Raw genomic sequence first — 21402 nt, forward strand, 5'->3', positions numbered from 1 at the left:
TTACACCTCCAGCTCAAGCGTGCATGCAGTTGACGGCCAGATGCCACTTAGTTCAAGACACCAGCAGCCGTCAAAGCCGTCGACGAGAGAATTCGGAGAAATCCGAACCGCAAGCAAAAAATAATGGCATGGGCAATGAACTTTCCTCCACAAGCAATGTCACGCATAATAAAACAAGACCTTGTACTTTCGGCATACCGAAAAAACACAGGACAGCGACTGACAGCAGGTTTAAGGCAACTAAGAGCCACAGGAGCCAAGATACTACTGCAGAAGCACACGAATGACAATCATGGTCAAAGTCTCTTCATAGATGGGAAAATTTTCGCTGTGGAAGGAAAACTAAACCGTCAAAATAATCGAATGTACGCTCACACCTCTCATGAAGCTGGTGCAAAATGTCTCACGTCATCTTCCAGAGTTCGTGATAGTTCGGTGGGGGGATGGCATATGAGGGCGTCACACCACTGCATTTCTGCTAACAGGAGTCCACACCTGTGGAATAACGGTCAGCGCGTCTGGCCGCGAAACTAGGTGGCTCGGGTTCGAATCCCAGTCGGGGCAAGTTACCTGGTTGAGGTTTTTTCCGGGGTTTTCCCTCAACCCAATACGAGCAAATGCAGGGTAACTTTCGGTGCTGGACCCCGGACTCGTTTCACCGGCATTATCACCTTCATATCATTCAGACGCTAAGTAACCTAGATGTTGATACTGCGTCGTAAAATAACCCAATCTATACTATGCTAACAGGGGGTGAAAACACGTGCCACAAACTACCAAACAGACATTCTGAAAAGGTTATGAAGCTCCTGAACACAACCTTGTTTCCAGACAGCACTGGATATTCCAGCAGGACTCCGCACCCGCCCACAAAGTAAAGTCTACACAATGTTGGTTGTAGAGCAATGCTCCTGACATTATCGCTGTTAGTGACTGGCCCCAACCTAAATCCACTGATCTATTGCTTGTGCGATATTTTAGAAGAGAAGGCCTGCTCTAAATCTCCCCCAATATCAAGTCCCTAAAGGCAGACTTTGGTGAAGGCAGCAGCCTCAATACCCCTAGATATCGTGTCTGCCACAATAGACGAGTGGTTGGAGCATTTGAAGTGTTGCGTCAATGCAAAGGTGAACATTTTGAGTAATTTGTGTATTGTATACTCTGTGTAGTCTATAATGAATAAATGACATATATACATTTATTGTAGTTGTCATTTCTATATACAGAAGGCGCCTCTGTACGAGAGACAGAACTTATGGAAAACATACAGAGGTGTGAAAATTTTTAGAATAATCTTAATTTTAAAGGTTTTTTAATAGTTCCTTCACAAATATTCATTGAATTGATGAATACTGGTATATAATATTACTATACTGATGTAGGATATATTTACTACTAACAATGCCAGAAAGCATTGTTATACATTGGTATTTTTCTTATTTTACAATTGTTATGGGAATTCAGAAATTATTATATTATGTTGGCGGAATTGGAAACATCAAAAATTAATTAAGAAATGCTTTAAACAAATTGTTCTTTGCGTTTACATTGTTGTGAAGGTTCAAATGAACGTATACATCTGTTTTGTGCATATAATTTTTTATGTTTCCAATTCCGCCAACATAATATAATAATTTCTGAATTCCCATAACAATTGTAAAATAAGAAAAATACCAATGTACAACAATGCTTTCCGGCATTGCTAGTAGTAAATATATCCTACATCGGTATAGTAATATATACCAATATTCATCAATTCAATTAATATTTGTGAAGGAACTATTAAAAAACCTTTAAAATTAAGATTATTCTAATAATTTTCACACCTCTGTATATTACCTGTGGTCAACTTCGAAATTTCAAATGAGAACATGGGTCTTTGAAGGTACCAATGGAAATTACTTTTAAAAAGAAAAAACTTTTACTGAAACTTTTTTTTCTCTAACTTTTATTGTTTATTCACAAAGCAACAAAAATAGTATCTTCTGAGAAATGCTGTATGTTGTTTATGTAAATACACTCTTCATAGTAAGTGTTCAAAATGTACGCCACCCTGTGCTAAACAATGTTATGACCACCTCCTAACATCCGTGATTGCACATCACTCCAGCTGAGAGACCCACAGGCTTCTCTAATTGTTTGTTTCATGTCTTCTCTAGTTGTTGGACGCACCTGGTAGAACATGTATTTAATTCTCTCCCACAAGAATGTTTGCCATTCGACTAACTAGAAGTTTAAATGAAACATATGTTTAACAGGATGTGATGTATTTTATCATTATCAAACATATTTTATTTGATAAGCATTTGGATTCATTCACTATAGACTATAACCAATAATGGACAAAGTATTTAAGCCTAACTCAAATTAATGATGCCATTCTACAGAACGCAAATCAATTTATAATTCATTCAGAAGCATAATGAATTGCGCTGTACTCATTATATTCAATTACTTTACAAAACACAGAATTATTTGCAATTAGGGCCAACTGTAATAAAATTAATAATACTGTCGTAACCATTAATGGATTTTGAAAAACAACAAGTTACAGTTAAGGAATAACATGGACATGGACTTCCATTTACATTTCACGCGTAATTATTGACTGTTAACCACAATTAATAATACCTTTTACAGTTCTACACAATACAAAAAACAAATTGCAATATAAAAAAAAAGTAATGAAACTTATCCATTCGCATGTAATTTACAAATTAGGGCCAACTGTAATAAAATTAATAATACTGTCGTAACCATTAATGGATTTTGAAATATCATTGTGAAGAAAACCCGAAAACAATTAACATCCAAGTGACTATTTTTCTCTCTTTTTTTTCTTGCGATTGTTACATTCTTCATCACTTTTCCTTTTTCCAACCTGTGTTTCTTCAAGTTGTCCTTCTTTGCCTTCCTTTTTTACTTGTTATTTAACGATGCTGTATCACCTACTAGGTTCTTTAGCGTCGACGGAATTGATTATAGCGAGAAGTTATTTGGCGAGATGAGGCCAAGGATTCGCCATAGATAACCTAACATTTGGCTTACGGTTGGGGGAAACCTCGGACAAACATAACGAGGTAATCAGCCAAAGCGGGAATGGAACCCACTCCCAAGCGCAACTCGGGATCAGCAGGCAAACGCACTTCTGCCTGAGCTATGCTGGTGGCTTTGTTTTTCATTTTTAAATATTTGATTGTGATATGTGTTCTTTGTAAAATAAAAACTTGTAGAACTTCAATTGAAATGTGCGAATATTTATGTACAGCAATTTTTATTATCTTACTTATATTTTTTTCCTTTCCTTAAGAAACCTTCTTCGTGAAATTTGGTGAATAATTTATTTAATAGCTTCGCATCGAAAGTCAAATTGTCTGTAGGTTCTGTCAAACCACCAAAACATAATTAATGTAAAATCGACTCTGGAAAACAACAAATATTCTGCATTCTTTTTGATAGGTATGTGTAGCATTCCAATTCTGGATGGGGACCTGAAAATTTACCGGCAATCCATCTTGCCATATATTGTAATCCATCATCTCAGAAGTCGGCCTCTGTAGCGCAGTTGGTATAACGCTGGCCTTCTGTGCTCGAGGTTGCGGTTCGATCCCAGCCCAGGTCGATGGCATTTAAGTGTCCCTAAATGCGACAGGCTGTTGTCAGTAGATTTTACTGGCATGTAAACGAACTCTCGTGGGACAAAATTCCAGCACACCAGCGATGCTGATATAACCTCTGCAATTGCGAGCGTCGTTAAATAAACCGTGATTTAAAAAAAATTCATTTAAATTTCATCTCAGAATCACTGGAAGACTGTTCTGTTGGTTTTGGGTGTAGGATATCCCATAGCAGAAGACCAAAACAGAATAATTCACACCCTAATAAGCAACACATAGCTCATTCATATGATCATATTGAAATTAAAATGCATTGAATTCAATCATCTACACCTGTGTTTCAGTTTCCTCTTTGGAGGTAAATTGAAGAGTTCTGTTTGTAAATCCCTATCGTATCTTCATCTGTAAAATATTCTAAGCACACGTGACAACTCCGTTGATTCCACTTTCCACCTCTGCGAACCTTTCGAACCCATTTGTGGCATATAATTTTATCTTTCGGGAAATAGTGGAAATTGATTTACTTCCTTTCAATTTTAGCCTTTTCTCTGCTGTTATTGCAGACAGCTATCGCACAACATGTGCCTATCATTGCTACTAGACACATCTAAGTGATATTAGGATATCAGTTTAGGCTGAGGGAAGATAACATTTGAACTCAATGGTATACACACACATATCCTTGTCGGGAAAACCAAGTCTATCAATGATGTCACAATACCCTGCTCACCCGCACTTTTTCCTCATCCAAATGCAGTTGAGATAACCTTCTCATTCTAAGGTCTTGACTAAAAACAGCAAACTAGTACGACACACAGGGATTACAGCAGAAATGTTACCATTCAAAAGCAATGACATATGATCGTACACTTTAAGAGCAGAATAATAAAGCAGTAGTTATAGCAGGAGTTGAATTATGTTACTCGTCATGGTAATGATAATTTTAGTTTAGGTTACTTAAATTCAGTACCAAAATATGAGCTGTCAATATAAATAACCACATAAATATAGTAGATACGAAACAATATCATACACTATAAAATTTATGTTCTTCATCTTCAAATGAAGCCGTAAAAGAGTGGAAAAAATAAAACCAACACAGTACACTCACCTCCCAGAGGACACTTCATCCTCCTCTATATATTCTTCCATTTTCTGTTTCTGCTGAACTGTGTCCAGATCGAACGAATCTTTCTGCAAAAGTGAGTATATAATGATTAGGGATTTAGATGACTATTTTGTAATCAAGTTTCAGCCTTGAAAATATCTGCATGTGCGTAAAATGGGGTGAATAGAATCACTTTTGAATACGAGGGTGGATCAAATTTAAACCGGAATTTGTATCTGGAGGCTCTGGTAGCTAACTGCAAAGGTTGCGGTTTGGAGGGGAAGTTGGTGGGGTGTGTGGAGTGATCTCGATGTGTCGCACTCCGCAGAGCTGCCGCTTGCTTCAGAACACCATGAGCGAGCAAGAGGTACACCCGTCTGTTGAGCAACGCATTATTATTAAGTCTTTTTGGCGAAAGAAGGCACTAAACCATCTGATATTGTGAGAAGGCTCCATGCGCAGTTCGGGGAAGCAACCCTTTCGAAGACGCAGGTGTATGATTGGCACAAAAAATTTTTAGCGGGCCGGGATTCAGTGGAAAATGAGCCCCACCAAAGATGGCAACGAACGTGGAACAAGCATCACTGCAGACAACATTCGTGCTGCACAGGACCTTATTGAGGAAGATGGGCGCGTAACAATTTCTGACATAGCTTCACACGTTGGAATAAGCTTCGGAAGTGTTCAAGCCATCATCAGTGATGAACTCAAATTCCGAAAATTGTCTGCCAGGTGGGTTCCTCGGCTCCTCAGCCAGGAACAAACAAATTCGCGCCAGGAAGTGTCGCAGAGGCATCTGAGTCGCTATGAGGAGGAAGGAGATGATTTTCTGAATTGCATTGTGACCTCTGATGAAACTTGGGTTCATCATTACACCCCAGAGACGAAACGTTCCAGCATGTTGTGGCGAAAGCGAGGTGCGGCTGGACCAGTTAAGGCCAAAACACGCCTTCTGCTGGAAAGGTCCTTGCGACTATTTTTTGGGACTCTGAAGGAGTTTTGCTAGTGGATTTCTGCCGGAAACCGATCCGAAATGTGATTGTGCTGCATGACAATGCAAGGTCACACACTGCTCGGTTGATACAAGAAAAACTGACGCAAATGCATTGGACCTCTGGAACATCCTCCTTACAGTCCAGATTTGTCACCCTGTGACTACCGAGTTGCCAACACGATGGCAAAAGTGTGTTGGAAATGCAGGCAACTTTTTGATGCCGTCCTTGAAGAATGAGGGATGACATGTAGTCAGCCAGTTGCTCATGAACTCCTCTACCGCTGCATTGTCACCAAACCACCTTCCTCCCAGGTCTTCTTTCAGTGGCCCAAACAAATGGTAGTCACATGGTGACAATTCTGGACTGTAAGGAGGATGTTCCAGAAGTGTCCAATGCATTTGCGTCAGTTTTTCTTATGTCAACGGAGCAGTGTGTGGCCTTGCATTGTCATGCAGCACAATCACATTTCGGATTGGTTTCCGGCGGAAATCCACTAGAAAAACTCCTTCAGAGTCCCAAAAAATAGTAGCAAGGACCTTTCCAGCAGAAGGCGTGTTTTGGCCTTAACTGGTCCAGCCGCACCTCGCTTTCGCCTCAACATGCTGGAACGTTTCGACTCTGGGGTGTAATGATGAACCCAAGTTTCATCAGAGGTCACAATGCGATTCAGAAAATCATCTCCTTCCTCCTCGTAGCGACTCAGATGCCTCTGCGACACTTCCTGGCGCGAATTTGTTTGTTCCTGGCTGAGGAGCCGAGGAACCCACCTGGCAGACAATTTTCAGAATTTGAGTTCATCACTGATGATGGCTTGAACACTTCCGAAGCTTAGTCCAACGTGTGAAGCTATGTCAGAAATTGTTACGCGCCCATCCTCCTCAATAAGGTCCCGTACAGCACGAATGTTGTCTGCAGTGATGCTTGTTCCACGTTCGTTGCCATCTTTGGTGGGGCTCATTTTCCACTGAATCCCGGCCCGCTAAAAATTTTTTGTGCCTATCATACACCAGCATCTTCGAAAGGGTTGCTTCCCCGAACTGCGCATGGAGCCTTCTCACAATTACAGAAGGTTTAGTGTCTTCTTTCGCCAAAAAAAGTTAATAATAATGCGTTGCGCAACAGACGGGTGTACCTCTTGCTCGCTCATGGCGTTCTGAAGCAAGCGGCCACTCTGCGGAGTGCGACACATCAAGATCCCCAGTCCACACACCCCCACCAACTTCCCCTCCAAACCGCAACCTTTGCAGTTCGCTACCAAAGCCTCCAGATACAAATTTCGGTTTAAATTTGATTCACCCTCGTATAAATGGAGTTGCTGTTCCGAAACATGCTTTCTTAAATTGATGAATAATAGCAGTTATTGTGGGTCTTGGGATGTAGTTTTATGATCTGTATTCATTTTTTGTCTTTGCACATATATTAGTAGTAAAAAATTTGTTTTATTCAGTGATCCTATACACCTCCATTGCAGGGTGAACAGGATCAGTCATTTTATTTATACCTGTATATGATTCATACTCCTAATGGGATGAATAGGATCACTAATTAACTTAAAAAAAAGATTTTATTAATAATAGAACATATCTGAACTACAATTACAGTTATGAATGGCATATAGGATTAGGTACTGTACAGTTATTGGAACTAAATATAAAATATTTTATTTAATTGGAATGATATATGCGGAAGCATTAACTTGTAGTCCTAACTCGTGCAACAAATAGAAATAGCCCTATATATACAGTTCAGAATTATTACTTATTGAAGCGAGGTGCTTCTGACTTGCAACTTTAATTGTCCTCTTCTGAATATTTCAGGAGGAGTCAGTTTCCTCACAGCTTGCTCATATGAAAATGAGCATACATCCGCCATATTAAGAAAAACATCAATAAATCCATTATGATCCCTGGTAACTTTAGGTCTCAGGAAAGTCCCTTCAAACACTTTATTGCCTGATTTCACACTTATGTCCACAGCCTTCCCAATGAAATGGCGCAATTTACTCGACCCTGCAGCAGTTGGATTATCAGCAGTAGTGGAGAATCCTACGACCAACCAATTGGCTTCTTTTATTTCCTCTACATGAGGCCTAACTGAAAATATATCTGTACCACATTTGTCCATTGCAGTTGACAATGGCACATTCTTCATTAGAATCTGAAGCAATTTCATCTTCGCCCGAATCAGGAGTATCAACATCCACTTCAGGTTCCCTTCTTGAAACACCAGAATCGTCATCATTAATGTCATCACTACCTTACACCTCTACACTCATTCCTTGTATGACGTCAAATTTTCTTCCTTCTCCTCCATGGCATTGCAGGAGTCTCGTACCTCATTTAAAGCAGGAAAGCTCTGAACGAGGCATCTAATTCTTTTTCATTGCTTTCTTTGTCATGCTGACATCAATTTTCTTGATGAAACATCTTCAGCACCTGTTGTGTTTAGTGAAACTATTCCTGCTTTGAAAAATCCTGCCTTAATATTTACACTTCCATTCAATTCAATTTTGGCTAAAAGTTTCTTTAATAGCCTTGGAAAAACATCCTTTGGCACACAGCTTTCTTTTCTTCTAGGACCTGTCGGGATTCTTTTACTATAGGATATCGCTTAATTTTCGTCAAGTTGGACAAAAGATGACGTCACAATATGGCGGCAGTGACGTCACAACATGGCCGACGTAAATCAAAACGAGCAATAAATAAAACTATCTAAAAAAATTAAAAAAACAAATTGACGATATTCCATTCTGGAATATAACCCATCCGCTCTTATCCAAAATACGATATCACCAAAACAATTCACGATATCCCATTCTGCAATATAACCCAACCACTCTTATCCAAAATACGATATCACCAAAACAATTCACGATATCCCATTCTGGAATATAACCCATCCGCTCTTATACAAAATACGATATCACCAAAACAATTCACGATAACCCATTCTGAAATATAACCCATACGCTCTTATCCAAAATATGATATCACCAAAACAATTCACGATATCCCATTCTGGAACAGAGCCCATCCGCTCTCATCCAAAATAGGACATCAGCAGAACAATATCACAACATCCCATTCTGGAATATAACCCATCGGCTCTTATCCAAAATACGATATCACCAAATCAATTTCACAACATCCCATTCTGGAATATAACCCACCCGCACTTATCCAAAATAGGATATCAGCGAAACAATTTCAAAACATATGTTCATCTCATGTCACTCAAATATCACAACTAACCCACTAACCTTCTCACATACCTCGGCTTTCACACAAATAATACAAATACAACGCAATAACATAATAAAAACATCGAATTTAAATAAACTGACCTTCAAATCAATTACAAAATACCAGTTCTTACCATAGTGCTCTTACAACTTTGAACCCCAAATTAAATAAAATAAAATAAAAAGAAACAACGAACAGATCCACAAACAGGCTCAAATATACAAAACCAAAAAAAATAAAAACCTATTTCTTCAATAAATAAAATAAACACTATCCTTGATGCGTAATTACTACCCTAACAAAAGAATACCCATCATTACAAAACACAAATAAAACGATCTCCTTCGCGAAAAAAAGTAACCTCTACAAAAACAATAAGGGTAATAACAACAAATAATTACAACAAAAACGAAATAAAAATCACTCCAAAATAAAAAAACACTCACACATCCTTATTCTCTGGAACATACAAAACACTCACATCTCTCAAAAATGCACTCACAACACAATCACCACATTTACATTCTTCCTCCAAACATGAATCAGAGATACAACGTTCGATCCTTCGCTTCACACCACTTGGCCCAGCAACACACTCCATTCCCAAACAAATAACCAGTCGCACAACTACTCACAAATGAAACAAATAATACAATGATTTACTAACAACAACTCATGAATTAAACAAATAAAAGAATGATTTACTCACCATCCAAACACATCCTTTACCAGTACGCCATTCAAACCTCATCAATACCAACCACCAACAAAATTTACATATGTACTAACCTAACCACCGCCATCCATGATGTGACGTCATAATATGACATCACTCCATTCTCCAATCTAGCCAACATATATGCTCATAAAAACAATAACGATATCCTATAGCCATATAAACCCGGACCTGTCTTCCATTCCAGGCTACTTTTAAGGGGTGGAAAAATGCCACATCCAACAGTTGAGTCAAATGTGTATTGTTGCTTGGCAGAAACACATATGATATCTGGTGATCTTGGCAAGCTTTTATGGATTCCACAGAGAGGTGGGATGAAAGATTATTGCCTATGATATACTTCTTACCTTCCAATGGTTTTAAATATGGTATAACAATAGTCCGAATCCAATCATCAAAACAACAGCTGTCAAACCAACCACTCTTTGTGCGGTTAAATCGGGTTCCTCTAGGAGCACCCTCAGTCCATGATGCATATAAATGGTTGGACCGATACACTACAAAGCATGGAAGTAACACACTGCTACCTGAAGCAGCAAACATAACTGATGTAGAAGATTTGGAGTGGTTCATCACACATTCAGGATATTTGACACCTCTCTTTGACATTACCTTTTTCTTTCCGGGATCATCTTGCAAATTTGTTTCGTCGAAATTAATGATGTTCTCCGGTGGTACTCCAGCTAATGTATTTTCAAGATTATCAAAATATTCATTTACAACTGATGTTGTTACTCCAGCTCTGGAACGTTTTATATTTTGACACATTCTTACTGACAGTTGGTCCATACATCGCTTCAGGAATAGCTCTGCAAAATCCCTTTCAGGCAAACTGTTATTAAATTTCTTAACTACTTTTCCTCGTCTATCTAGAAAACCTTTCACTAAAAGACGCAAATCAAAACTGTCAATCGGATAGTCCCATTCAGCACACAATACTAATTTTTCCACTAACAATGCTTCTTCATCTTCAGATAAGGCAGTTTGTCCTCCACGATTTTTCACGTTGGCATTCTTCAAATGTCTTTGCAATACTGTATAGGGAATTGCAAACTGCTTAGATGCTGACCTAATGGATAATTTTTTATGGACAGCTTCCTTAGCCTTATCAATAATGTCTCGACTTACTGGCGAATACCATTTGGCATTAGGATCAGGTTTGTATACACGTGGCATTGTGTGATCCTATTCACAACTCATAACCTAAAAAATGACTAACGTTTAAAGAATTAATTATACACAAGCAATTACATAACACATATTTCTGACACTTTCAGGGTTTATTCAGAGAGATATATATATATACAGGGTGTTTAAAAAATTCGGGGCATAATTTCAGGTATGTATTTCCCACATGTAGACAATCAAAATAATTCATTACAACATGTGTCCGGAAATGCTTCATTTCCGAGTTATGGCCTTCACAACATTGAAATTCACCGGAACGTTTTTCTTTCCGCAGGTCGTTGTCATTACAGAAGATGTTCAAAATGTCCACCTCCTGCTTGAATATAGACCTCACATCGATGTCTCATTGACCTGCGAACACGATCTCAAACTCCAGGAGTATTGTGTATGTCCTCAGAACATGCCACAATTCGATTCCGAAGGGATTCCAAATCAGGCACCGGAGACGAATAAACCAATGATTTTAAATGGCCCCACAAGTAGAAATCGAGAGGGTTCACATCAGGTGAGCGTAGAGGCCAAGCAATTGGGCCACCTCTACCTATCCATCGATCAGGAAACCTTCGATCCAAGTACCGGCGAGCCATACGACTGAAGTATGCAGGAGCGCCATCATGCAAGTAGTGAATGTGTTGATGATTGATCAGTGGAGTGTCTTCTAAAACAAGAGGTATGGTGTTTTCCGGAAGTTTGTGTACGCCTGCCTCGTAAGTCTGTTTACAAGTACATGGGGTCCAACTAATCGATCACCAATGATACCGGCCCACATGTTGAGGGAGAACCGCACCTGGTGATGAGATGGAACAGTTGCACGTGGGTTTTCATAAGCCCATACATGCTGATTGTGGAAATTTGTTATGCCATCTCGTGTGAACTGTGCTTCATCTGTAAATAATACTAAGGCAGGAAAGTTCGGATTTACACCACACTGCTGCAAGAACCACTGACAGAACCTAACTCGTGCAGGGTAATCTGCTGGTGACAGGGCCTGTACACGTTGCAAATGATAAGGATACAATTGATACTCTTTCAACAGTCTCCAGACAGTCGTATGAGGAACATTGACTTGCAACGCTACCCTTCGTGTGCTGATAGAAGGAGTCATGTTCACAGCCTCCAGAATCTCCTCCTGTACTTTTGGAGTTGTAGATCTTGGTCGTCCCCTTCCCAAACCAGGAGAGTTAAATTTTCCATACTCGCACAGACGGTAATGGAGACGTACAAATGTCTTCCGATCTGGACATTGTCACTGTGGGTACCTCTCCTGGTACAAACGACGAGCCAGTGCAGCAATGCCGTCCGCCTTACAGTACATGAAGTGTATCTCAGCCAGCTCTTGATTTGAATACATGTTGCACAGTCTAACGCCTACACAACACTGAATGTAACCTTCGCCTCGGAATGAACTGTCAGAGTGCCCTCTTAATGTCTCCTTTGACGGCAACGACCTGCAGAAAGAAAAACATTCCGGTGAATTTCAATGTTGTGAAGGCCATAACTCGGAAATAAAGCATTTCCGGACACATGTTGTAATGAACTATTTTGATTGTCTACATGTGGGAAATACATACCTGAAATTATGCCCCGTATATATATATATATATATATATATATATATATATATATATATATATATAAAAGTACCTTACAAAAAATAATCTTGTCTTCAAATAGTCAACAGAACGATTCGTAGAAACAAAGTTTTTCGACATTAATTTTTCGCGCAATTGTATCACTGTCTCTTGGAAGATAACTGACTGTAATATGGCCAAATGTAAAAGTCAAAATTGCTCTCCAAAGATTATAGCACTACCAAGGAACATAATATAAGCGTGAGAGAGTTATTACAAAACCACAGTCTAATACATACAGTCGCGCAACTCATACATATAAAATATGCCAACATTTGACAGCTGGCGCGACAGTAGCCCTCTAGCGGCAGGCAAGTTAAAAGTGTGCACACGGCATATGATAACACATCAGAAAACGGGTTTTGCGTAATTTATTTTGTATTTTTATGCTATACAGTAAGTGTATATATGGTCCTTATTAATTTTACTTCAGAATCCTAAAAGAATATCACACGCAGTTAATCTACAAGTTTCAGAAGCTAGGATTAAATGTAATTCTTTCTGCTCCTTACAACTGAATCATTGCCCTGATTACGTATCATGGTTTGAAATAATATAATTGTTCGTACGTAGACGGTTAATTCAATTCATTCCTAAATATATTTATGAATCATTGGAACTCTATATGATTTTCCTGTGAGAAAAGTCAAAATTAGTAGCTTCAAAATAGTAGGGCATATCTCGCAGGGTACATCTCGTTGTGAACTCCTCTCCCTATTTCCTGAGATATTAACTATTTACCATACCGAAAATTGGGGTAAACTAGGGGCGCTGAGGTAAAGTTGAAAATAGAAAAGAGGAGGATTTAAACCTTAATATGATAGACATTGATTTATGAAGTTCATTATTTTTCCATTTTTTTAAGAACCGGTATTTCCTTTATTATTTGAGTCACAAATAGTGCTGATATTATGGTTTAAATTTTTATGGCAAGTTTATCGCATTTTACATTACATTTCCAGTTTTCACACATAAGCTTAATTTTAACTTATCCTACCTATATAATACGTAATTTACATGCACTTACTGTTAATATGACGTAGGTGAGAACAAATAAATGAACACACAATTTTGTTGAAAACATTGTAACTTCAATTAACTCAGAAAATGTAGGCCTAATTTTAATTTCAGAGCAGAAGTGGCGTAAGTCGAAAATGGGTAATGAGGGGTTAAAGTAATCATTCTGTAAAATACAGTGCAAAGTAGCAGTTAATATTAAATTTATTTAAACTATTAGTAGACAGTGAATAGCACGAAGGCTATATTAATTGCTACTTTGTGCTGTATTTTACAGAATTTTTACTTTAAACCTCAATACCTAATTTTGACTTACACCACTTCTGCTCTGAACGGCTCAAATAATCACTGGGGATGTAAAATCAACACCAATAACAGTCATGCAAACTAGAGAAAATATTGCTTTTTACATTAAATTTAAAAAGGCTCTTTTATTTCTTGAGAACTTAATACGTGTGCCACATGAATCAACACCAACACATCAGAAATTTATCGACACAGTCTAGATTTATTCAAGAAGTGAATATTTTGCAAAAGGATGACAATAATCCATGAATTCTTGAAAAATTAACACCATGATCCCTGTTTGAATGCAATATAACAATTCAACTTTAGAAAAATATAAAGACAAAAACACGAATACAAAAATTATGGAATTACTTGCATTAAAAGCTGTAGATACGTTATCCAAAATCGGAATGGTTACACATTTATACATATGATCTCTGCAAAAAAATAATATACTGTAACAGGTATTTGCTTTGTTTTTATTTAAACTCTCCTTCCTGACATACAAACAGGTACCTGATAACTATAAATGTTTGATAGAACACAATACGTAGGCTACCTACAACGTGGATTATTGGTTATGACTGAGTTATGATTTTCTCTTGGTCTTTAGGGAATCTGAAGAATGACAAATTCGGAGATTTAAACTTGTTGTTACTGCAATTTTCGTCATTGCACACATTGCCTTTATTCCGACGCATGATTAAAATGTTATTATAACATATCGCATCCCTTTAAAGCACGTGCTGGCTGAACGAGACTGTATTAACCCTATGACCAGTGCCTTGCCTGCCGCTTGGGCGCTAGTGTCGCGAATGTTGGCAAAAAAAGTGTTGAAGTTGCACGACTGTAAGTATTAGACTTTGACAAGACCACAATCAGATGCTACAGCATTAAAAAAAAAGTTTGGATTTTGATCCTATTCAGCCCGCTGATCCTATTCACCCCATTTTACGTAGGCTATACAGGTCCTCAAAAATACTAAACAGAATTTGCTACAATATTTCGTGCAAATAAACAGCAATATGTTATATATTGAAGCATTAATACATTTCCTTGTATATGCAATTGTTGAATGTTTCATCAAATACCTTACTATAATAATACCTGACAGTTGTATACTAGCAGCATTGGCGCGAAAAATCGCGGACCTGACATCTAGGGCAGAGGGATGGAATTACGTCCATATATACAAATATTAACATAGCAGGATTCGGACTATTGTTTAAAACGTGAGTTACTAATGTGGAATTACATATGAAACACTTAAGAAACGTTGAATAATATTTAATGTAAAATTATTATCTTATATCAAAGCTGCATATTATGAGAAATACTGCATACTGGTATTTCATATTACTTTCCATAATTAATTGTTGCATATTTTTTCTTTGGTTTACCGAGACAAAATCAATCTGATATTAGGAATGAATTTACAGTAATGTTTTATATACGCATTGCTGACAACTGCAAAGATAAAATTGATAGTAAACTGATGCTTGTAATAATTAGTAAAGGCATGTGGACAACAATAAAACTTTATTTGATAAAACCTTAAAATCCCATACATTTCAACTTCTATTTATTTATTAGGTCTAAATAAAAAAAACTAATTTGTATTTTTCTATCAACACAAAGCCGAAGGAATTAGGCCTACTAAAGAATGTTGTTGACTTACGTTTTATGAACTGTCGGAAATCGAAAGTATGATTTGGAGCAATTTGTAATGCTGCAATTGTCACAATTATAAACAGCACATATACACCCTGACATTTTAACATTAGTACTAATTCATAAAACTATTAACAAATTAACTAGCCCAACAACAGTATACAGTACATTGCAGTTGATTTCAGCTTATTTCGCGAGTATCTCCATCCCGGCAGGTAGGTAGCAGCACCACCGTCGTTCGCACGTAAAACTGCTAGCCGTCCGGTATTATTATAGTAAGGTATTTGGTTTCATTTCCTCAAAATGCAGACACTCTACTATCAATTGTATGCACTTATGCAATATGGAACCAACCACCATTTTATAAATATCTGGATTTCTATTGCAAAATGTGTCTTAATGTCTATAGTTTCCTATACAAAATAGAACCAACTCCTATCTGTAACGTGCTGCCCTATAGAGAGATCTGAACCAACCATCAAAAACAGAATCCATAGTGCAGTGTTTTGCAATTTAGAACCAACTCCAAGCTGTCAGTTCCCATGTTTGTTTTGTGTAAATATGGGAGTTTGAATACAATTTTTTGCTAATAGGAGTGATATATTATATTATATTATATTATATTATATTATTTGTAGAACCGAAGATGTTTAGGTGTCGAATATGTCACTGCAGAAGAAAATACAATGAATTTTTATTTTAGTAGGTTATTTTACGACGCTTTATTAACAGCTTCATCTCATTCAGACGCTAAATAACTTAATTTAGCGTCTGAATGAGATGAAGGTGATTATGCCTGAGAAATGAGCCCAGGATGCAACACCGAAAGTTATCCAGCATTTGCTCATATTGGGTTGAGGGAAAACCCCAGAAAAACCTCAACCAGGTAACTTGCCCCGAGTCCACACCTGTAGAGTAACGGTTAGCGCATCTAGCCGCGAAACCAGGTGGCCCGGGTTCGATTCCCGGTCGGGGCAAGTTACTTGGTTGAGGTTTTTTCCGGGGTTTTCCCTCAACCCAATATGAGCAAATGCTGGGTAACTTTCGGTGTTGGACCCCGGACTCATTTCACTGGCATTATCACCTTCATCTCATTCAGACGCTAAATAACCTCAGCTGTTGATAAAGCGTCGTAAAATAACCTACTAAAATAAAATAAAATAAAACTTGCCCCGATCGGAAATCGAACCTGGGCCACTTGGTTTCGTGGCCAGACGCGCTAGCCGTTACTCCACAGGTGTGGACAAGATGATGTTGATGGAATCAATGGTCCCCTTGACTTCACCTTGGAATGATAAGTCAATGTATGAACAAATGCTAATGAATATATATTTTTTAAAATTCTATTTGTAATCCCACAATTAGTGTCTCGGATGTTTAGTTTTCCAATAATAAAGTGTTAAACATGGATTTGGACTAGAATGTTGCCTCATCTCTCTCTCATTTAAATCACACAAGTAGGAACCAAGTGGCAATATCCATTTTTGCAATAAGCAATATGGAACCAACTCCAATGTTGACCTTCTACTCTGTAAATACTGATGCGAGCTACACCATTTATCTGAAAGAGCATTTCAGAATGCTAATAATGCAAGCATTACTTTCGTAATAGTATTGATGTAGAATTTTATCCGTAACGATTTGCTAAAACAGCTGTAGCTCAAAAGCTGTATTTTGGACTTGATTCCATATTGCATAAGTGCATCCAATTGTTCTCTTCTGATAAGACAGCAAAAAATAGGCCTTATGGAATGTTACTACAAAATAATATGTAACACGGAATGCTGAGATATATATAACTCGAAATGGACTCAGGTACAGAATGCGAAATTTGTCTCCTTTGTGAAAGCTTGTAAAATATATGAAAAGACTGGTTCACGGCAGATAAGAAACGTTATAGCAGATGAAAGTCTAAAGTAAACAGTGTAAATGCTGATTTTATAACTGAAAGTCAAGGAATTAAAAGAAAAAGAAAAAAAGAAAAAGAATTCGGAATATGGAACACACAGCATGCAGCATGAATCAAGTTGCAACGCAACAGCTGATGAGCTACTCAACATTGTGGCGTATTTTCACGGATTTTTCTATAACAGAAAAACCCAGCTTTTATAAAGAAAAGTGTATCATTACTTATTTCTATAAACTTAGTTCTTAACAAAGTTGGACGACTTTAAATTTTTCGTCACTTTTGAATAAACCTTTATATAGGTTTGAACCTGTCCCTCAATGGCTAGCATTGTAATTACTGTACCAAGAACAACAAAACATAAATTTTTTGAAGTTACATTGAAATTCTTTTCTAAGCACAAGATCATCCTCCAGGCATTTGAGGTACCGGTAATTGTTACCTGCCGGATACATGTCTATTAATAATAATAATAATAATAATAATAATAATAATAATTATTATTATTATTATTATAATAATTTTTGTTATAATATTATAATAATTATTAAAATTAAAATGAAAATTAATTATAAAAATTATATTGTTATTATATTATTAAAATTAATTATTAAAATATTATTATATAACAATAACAATAATAATAATAATAATAATAATAATTACATTATATTATATTATTATTATTATTATTATTATTGTCAGAGACGGGACCTTTTGCAGAATGCATTTTTAAATGTGTTAAATCTCTCTCCATTTTCAAAGTAAATCTGTACGAATTATACCTTTCTGATTGAAACGTCACAGTTTTATGTTGCCCTTTTCTGCCTTTTTTAATATAAATGCTTAAACGACAAAATAAATGCTTTTTTTGCCTTTATTTGATTATTTATCTATCATTTATTAATTTATTATTAAAAATTGCATACAGGTATATTTTAATTTACTTCTATAACCGCTACAATGAAAGTGACTTCACCGAATGTATGTTGTTGTCTTTCAGTCAGTTCATATTCGCTTTGCAACAATGAGTGCTGCCATGCAAAAATGTATAATTGTAAGCGTTTTAATTATTGCTTGTGTTTATTTGACAAGGCGGCAATGATTGCGGGTCTAAGATTAATTTTAAAGGTTATTCTTCTTTCAGTTTTCATTGCAACATTGTTGTAGCTAGCTAAATATTTCGTATCGCAACATATCAGTACAACCAATCACAAAAATGTACTTTCCAAGGCTACTGGGAAGAAGATTTCTTTGCTTCCAACAGAAATTGTAACATCGAGTCGAAAATCTCAATTTGCATTTGACTTACGTAAAGCTTTTCTTGCTGCCGAAATCCCTTTGTGGAAATAGCAAGATTGTGGGTCTAGTGCAAGGTTTTTGTAACTGCCTTTTATTGCGTATTTTAGCTATTTATAATGAATTTTTGCTGCCAATTTTAGCTATTTATGATGCTTTTTTTGCCTGCTTATTTTAATGATTCATAATGCCTAAACTTCTGGTCTCTGATTATTATTATTATTATTATTATTATTATTATTATTATTATTATTATTATTGTATTTCAGATCTAAAAATGCAAGCAGTCTAAGTTTAGAGAATATTGAAGAAAGAGACAACAGTTTTAAAATATTCGAGATTGTTAATAGGTCTAATATATGAAAAATGTATTGCCAGTATAGGCTATCTACATATTGATTGTGAACCACTTACTTCAACTTCACATTTCACCATAGGAAAGCTGGTAGGCACTGAAGTGGTGTCTTCTACATTCAACTGTGTTTCTATATCATAATTGTGGTCCCCGCATTCTGTCTTCATGCCCGTCACTTCCAAATGTGATAAATTCCCTTCCTACAGAACAAAAAGTCATCGTGAACACATTCATTTAGCTATTTTAAAGTTGACTTCATGTGTAATAGCCGTCAGTCATTGGCTAACTCCCTCAACTTGGACAACAAATTAGAGAAGAAAATTTAAGACACAAGAGAACCGAGATCTTGAGGCACAAAGGAAATGGCTGATAATAGGCCAGGTGTTCCAAAGGAAAACCATTTATATATTGTAATATATGTAACAGGAGCTGATTTATATTCTATATCGTGTGTGGAAATATCTTTTTGAGTACAACATTTCATTACTCAGGATAATACTAAAGTTGAATTATACAGTACATTAAAAGAATCAAGGATTGAAACTATCCAACCTCTTGGTTGCTCAACAGACAACGAGCAATCATCGTCTTCACTTTTATAAAACCACATGACAATATTGTGACGTATCTCAAATTTGACACATTATGCTTCTTCCTCCCCAGAACAGTCATCATTAGATAATAATTACTGATTCAGAAGATCAGTGGGATAATAATATGTTCTAACAGTACATTATGCAACGAGCCTATAATGATAGTAATTAAGAAGCGAGTATGGATGTTTATGAAACGAGCGCAAGCGAGTTTCATAATTTTCATACGAGCTTCTTAATTACCATTATAGGCGAGTTTCATACGACTTTTTATGCTCGACCATATTTCTAACTTGAAATTACAGTATTCAGATATATACATTTTATTTGTATCTGACAAGATCGGAAGTGACCTTGTTCTAGGTCGTGAATTGTGAGATGTGCGCAGACGCGAAAGTATTGATTTTGTCCGAGGAACAATAATGTCATTGACCTTGTGTAATCCATTAAACTTTGTTTAACTTTGATTATTGAATTCGACATTGAAAAACGAGATGACAAATTGAATTTTTTTTAAATATTATTTACAATTAACGCAAATTATTATAGTAACAGAACATAACCTTCTGCGACAGTATTGGATTTCCAGCCTCCGTGACTTTTCGCTAATTCTCTTTCGATTGCATATCCGAGAATAATCGATACTTGCGGTTTTATAATGGTACAAAGCTGACTCGTTATTGGCTGAACACCTGTAAGCTGAGTTGTCATTGGCTGAAAACACCTGAACTTTAATGAGTAGGTGTACTTTAATGACATGCATTAAAGGACTGCTACCAGGTGTATAATTACTACATTTCGGCATGGTCGAGCATAAAAATAATTATAATACATCAATAGGATACAATAAATAAAGCCCCAATTATGAGATTATTTAGCAAACTGCTGAAAGCCATTATGGATATCAACAGTGCCAATAATTTAAAAATACACAATGTTATTCACGAGTACTGACTTGGAGAAAACGCTAGATATAGCAACGAAAAATTTCAATTTGTGATACTGGAAATTGACTAGCCTTGGCGGCATTTCTTGAGAGTAACTTCTTCTTCATACAACACAGTGCGATCTTTATCTGCTTGCATAATACTGGACTGCTGATAAAAAAAAGATGCACTGGTCAATCTCACTGTATCTTTTTCTAACATAGTGTGTTTCTGTTTAACAGAAGCCTACTGTAAATTGAAAATTACTCGAATACTGAACCTGTTGAAAAAAATAGGCTAATCGTCTTACCGTTAAATATTTAGCTATGATTCAAAGGTTATTTATATCAGAACAGTGAGGATATATTAATTTTTAACTGGAACAGTAAAGTCCAACTAAAATTTTAACCTGAACTGCATTTTGGTTTGTTCCAGCCCAACAGCAGCATGCCGGTAGTGTATGTTTTCATCTTGCTGCCTAGATAGTATTATCAGAACTGCCCCAGCCTGTCCCCATGTCTTTACTCCGTGCTAGCAGCTCTCGTGCATCTCAGGATTCTTATCATATCTCGTTTACTGTGCTTCCCGAATCACTCTCGTCATTGTCATTGAAAGAAATAATTAATCTTACACCCAAACAAATGAGAATTGGTTCAAAAACAGTATTTCTTAAAAATCAATAATAATACAAAGTTTAAATATTTAAAATGAAGAAAGAAAACTCAAAATCTTAAAATTTAATAATTAATAAATCATCCGGTAACAATAACAGTGATTACAACAAGAACAAACAATTGGTATAACACACATTGCTCAATATAATTATAAAC

The 21402-nt window shown here is 36.6% G+C and overlaps 1 protein-coding gene across 5 annotated transcripts in view; it reads right to left on the minus strand.

Annotated features, from left to right (window-relative positions):
* LOC138693036 (gastrula zinc finger protein XlCGF26.1-like) overlaps nt 1-21402 on the minus strand; it is a 101199-nt gene that overhangs the window by 4063 nt on the left and 75734 nt on the right. For 4 of the 5 annotated variants that reach the window (XM_069816559.1, XM_069816568.1, XM_069816558.1 and 1 more), the window contains 2 exons: nt 19113-19253; nt 4729-4811 (listed from right to left, as the gene is read on the minus strand). In XM_069816559.1, coding sequence (XP_069672660.1) covers nt 4729-4811; nt 19113-19253 — 224 coding nt within the window. Of the gene's footprint in view, nt 1-1945; nt 2227-4728; nt 4812-19112; nt 19254-21402 lie in introns of those variants that run through there. The other variant, XM_069816570.1, reaches the window with a different exon arrangement.

The sequence above is a fragment of the Periplaneta americana genome, chromosome 17 (genome assembly GCF_040183065.1).
Source record: "Periplaneta americana isolate PAMFEO1 chromosome 17, P.americana_PAMFEO1_priV1, whole genome shotgun sequence".
NCBI lineage: Eukaryota > Metazoa > Arthropoda > Insecta > Blattodea > Blattidae > Periplaneta > Periplaneta americana.